Source organism: Cataglyphis hispanica, chromosome 2 (genome assembly GCF_021464435.1).
Source record: "Cataglyphis hispanica isolate Lineage 1 chromosome 2, ULB_Chis1_1.0, whole genome shotgun sequence".
In the NCBI taxonomy this organism is placed as follows: domain Eukaryota; kingdom Metazoa; phylum Arthropoda; class Insecta; order Hymenoptera; family Formicidae; genus Cataglyphis; species Cataglyphis hispanica.
Window position 1 is genome coordinate 11,471,159 of NC_065955.1, and position 3,832 is coordinate 11,474,990.

The window sequence follows — 3,832 nt, forward strand, 5'->3', positions numbered from 1 at the left end:
TCACAAGCAAATGTGCTTTATTCCGGCAAAGATAAGTCACAATAAATTGTCACAATAAATCATCACAATAAGCTTTTCAAAAAACACAGTTCTAAAATATTACAAACAGATATATTTAACTGAACACACATAGATACGTGATAAGAATAAATGTTGATTCACATTATGTGACAATAATATGACATGATAAAATATTTTTCTATAAACATAAATATGTATTTGTTCTTATGCATCTCTTCCAAATTTATTATATAAATGTATGAATACATTTATATATTACAAAAGAACATTTTGTCTTATTATATCATATATAATGTGAATCTTTATCTTCATATAATTTGTTTGGCCACAATATTACTGTCCAGAAGTACAGCGAAGTATATATATATATATATATAACCACATCAAAGTCAGTCAGTTCAAAAAAAATCCGGCAACTCAAATTTGCATATAAAAATCTCTTAATAAACAGAATATCTTTGCGCACATGACCAAAAACTTATTATAATCTCATTCAGTTTTATTCCTCATTAATATTACAACTGATTGTCAAGGATAGATATTCGAAAAAATGTCAATATAAATGCATGGCTAAAAAAATGCTTATGAAGTTTCAATGATTTTAATTGCATAAAAATAATAGTATTATTATAGCTTTCATAATATGACAAGCATAATTATATCATAGAAAACCCATCAATTCTATACAGAATGAAAAAATTCTACGTAGAATAACAATCCTAATAAAGTGACTATTTACAGGAAAAAAATAAACATTCTTGATAATTGGGATATAATGTGTTCCAGATGGAAACAATTCCAACTGCTAATATTAAATCTGTACATATTTATTTAACAACTAGATTCTGTAATCTTGAACTGACAGCATTGATAATTTGTTCTTTATTTACATCCGTGATCTTTCCATTATTAGCCAGAGATGGATCTAATCTAGCACATGCCTTTTTGTGCATAAACCAGTGTAATCTTTGACACTCTCTATCACAGTATTGCACCGCTTTGCATTTGCTACATTTTTTGGTAGCTTTATCTTCGCCACAAGTTACACAAGTCTGGGCATTATCGGAGAAGCCTCGTTGCCCGTTAATCGCAGCGGAAACTACGGAAACGGCGGATGGTGGATCTGTGCTAGCCAACGTGGCGACCATTTGGCGAAAAATTGTACTTTCTCTAAACGGAAACTCTCTTACGGACTCTCGCAAAAATGCCTCCTGATATTCAGGTAAACCATCGATCTTACTGCACTTGAGGAATCTTCGTATCAAAACTTCTACAGTGTCAGATTTCTTTTCTTCGCTCTCCTCATTCTCGCTTTTTTCTGCCTTCATTGCTTCTTGTCGCTTTTGACATTTTAACACTTCAGCTACAACGCAACTGAGATAATGATACTTAAAAGCCATAACTTCGTTTGTTTCAGCGCCTCGCGTCATTTCTTTATAGCGCATAGATTCTAATACCTTTTGTATCTAAAAAGATAACAAATTAAACATTAATTCTTTCACAGAAAAAAAAGAGAAATATTTTAACATGTCAAATAAAATTAAGTACTGGTTGCATTTAATATTTCACTACATATTCTTTATTTTTCTTATTGCATCTTACTTACTTTTGCCGCATTTTCCAGAAGAGCAGGAAATTTCTGTAAATTCATGCATACACGCACAGGATTTACATTGACTTGCATTATGAATTGATGGAAACAATCTGCTAAATGCGGCGGTAACATAGGTTCAGTCTGCAAACCCTGCGGCTTAATAAAATAATCTATATCAGCTTTTGGAATAAAGTTATTGATAGTCGCTACGCAATTGTGATTTCCCACAAACGCCGCCATCTGAGCAGCTGTTCTGCCCACACTATTCGTTGCTGTCAAACGTGCTCCGTGCGACATTAAAAGGTGACATAATTCAGCGTTGCCGCTTAAAGCAGCAAAATGAAGAGCAGTGTACGCATGTTCGTGTTGGCAGGCATTCACATTTGCACCCTATAAATAATTGTTACAGTTTGTTATTATTTTTTTAACAACGCCCCCTCCCCATCCCTCTCATATGTCAACATGCGTGCAATTAAATTTAATTTCGGCAAATTCAAATAGAATAAATCTCTCGAGAAAAAGTCAGTAGATATCAGCAGAAGAATATATTTTCATGCAAAATAGTAAATTATTATGCATCGCGAATGTAACTTTGTTCACACAAGATATTATCAAGACATAACCTACCTGATCGAGGAGCATCTGCACAATTTCCTTGTTTCCCTTATAACAGGCATGTTGGAGCGGGCTCATTCCATTCTCATCCACAAAATCTATCTTGATTTTGTTCTTCGCCAATAATGCCTTCAACTCGTTCACTTCATTCTGGCTGATTTTTGTAAAAATTTCCCTCTGCAAATCCGTGAGACCTTTCGTAGCAGGCGCCATGTTGTTGTCGAATAACGTGTGGACAAATCTGAAGCTTATTAGAAATAATTAGTTGGATATTTATCGACCAATTTAATTTGTAGAAAATGTTTTTTAAATGATAGCAAATTTTACATAAATAATATGCGATTTTTAAATTTCCATTGAAATCATAATTCTGTTATCGATAAAAAATTTTATTCGGATAAAAGAAAGATGCAAATGTTATCAGCCGTAGATAACTAAAATCAAATATGGTTTTTCATAAATTTTGCAATATAAAAAACATTTATGTAATAATTTTATTTTGAAACAAATATATTATTAATATATATATATATATATTTGTCATATTTGAGATCATAACAATTATTACATTGTTATTTAAATCAATCAATTGTTCACAAATTATAAACAATTTCAAATAAAGAAATGTTTATAATTAAACTTTAATAATGCAAATAAATCTTTTCTCTATTTGAATTTAAATAGACTCTATCTGTTTCAAACTTGACTTTTAATTATATTTAATTAAAAATTTTACATATGCAACAAATATTTTGATTTCTAAGAAAAACAAAATTAAGAAAGAAATTATATTAATTGCTTTTTTCATTTTGTTTTATATGATAAAGTGGCTAAGAATAATTGCGAAAACAATCTGCGACTGTGAGTTAACGGAAATAGCATTTTGTTAATTAACGACCACTCTTCGAGATAATTTCGCTTTAATACACGAAGTAGACAAGTCGCATGATTATGCGGTTGAAGAGGTTTCTCATTCCAACTAATTGAGTAAACACGATGTGGGCGTTTTAAAGTGTTCGCACATTTTCGGCGGAAACACGCTTATTTAAGATAAGAGAATATATATATATATATATATATATATATATATATATATATATATATATATATATGATAAGAAATGGGAAGAAAAATCAAAGAGTTCAGAGAAACCAATTAGTTTACATTTTAAAACATAAACAAATAAAAAGAATCTATTTTTCTTTCACATGTTTGCGAAAAAAAAAAATGTGAAAACGTCTGATTTGTAGTTCAAAAATTTATTTATTTACTTTAATTCCGATCAGAAGAGTAATCGAAACAAGATGAACGCGCTTTATTTGAACCTAAGATATATTATAAAATAAATACTTTTTTATTTCACATATTTGACATTTGTCAAAAAGTTTGCTCAATGCAATATATCTTTAAAATTTTTTGTTACTTTCAAAAAAATTGTTAATTATGTTTTTATATAGAATGTTTTCATAAACATTTTAATAAAATTTTGTAATTAACATTTTAATAAATGTTTTAATAAATATATTTTTTAATATCACAAAAATATAAATATTCGATGTATATTTTTCATAGAACTTTTAGCCGTAAAAGAGTGACACGCTG

General features: G+C 29.4%; 1 protein-coding gene across 1 annotated transcript; it reads right to left on the minus strand.

Annotated features, from left to right (window-relative positions):
* LOC126855382 (ankyrin repeat and MYND domain-containing protein 2) lies at positions 1-2,469 on the minus strand. Its single transcript, XM_050602994.1, has 3 exons — positions 2,243-2,469; positions 1,628-2,005; positions 1-1,487 (listed from the first exon to the last, which is right to left on the minus strand). Exons 1-3 carry the CDS (start codon positions 2,441-2,443, stop codon positions 849-851), a joined length of 1,218 nt encoding a protein of 405 aa, XP_050458951.1. The 5' UTR covers positions 2,444-2,469; the 3' UTR covers positions 1-848.
* Positions 2,470-3,832: the final 1,363 nt, after the last annotated feature.

What these genes read in the sequence shown, in the direction of transcription:
- LOC126855382 (XM_050602994.1), bottom strand. Translation starts at nt 2,443, where the DNA reads ATGGCGCCTGCTACGAAAGGTCTCACGGATTTGCAGAGGGAAATTTTT. An exon ending in TGCAGATGCTCCTCGATCAG is followed by an intron (nt 2,006 to 2,242) that starts GTAGGTTATGTC and finishes AATTATTTATAG; the next exon opens with GGTGCAAATGTGAATGCCTG. An exon ending in TTCTGGAAAATGCGGCAAAA is followed by an intron (nt 1,488 to 1,627) that starts GTAAGTAAGATG and finishes TTATCTTTTTAG; the next exon opens with ATACAAAAGGTATTAGAATC.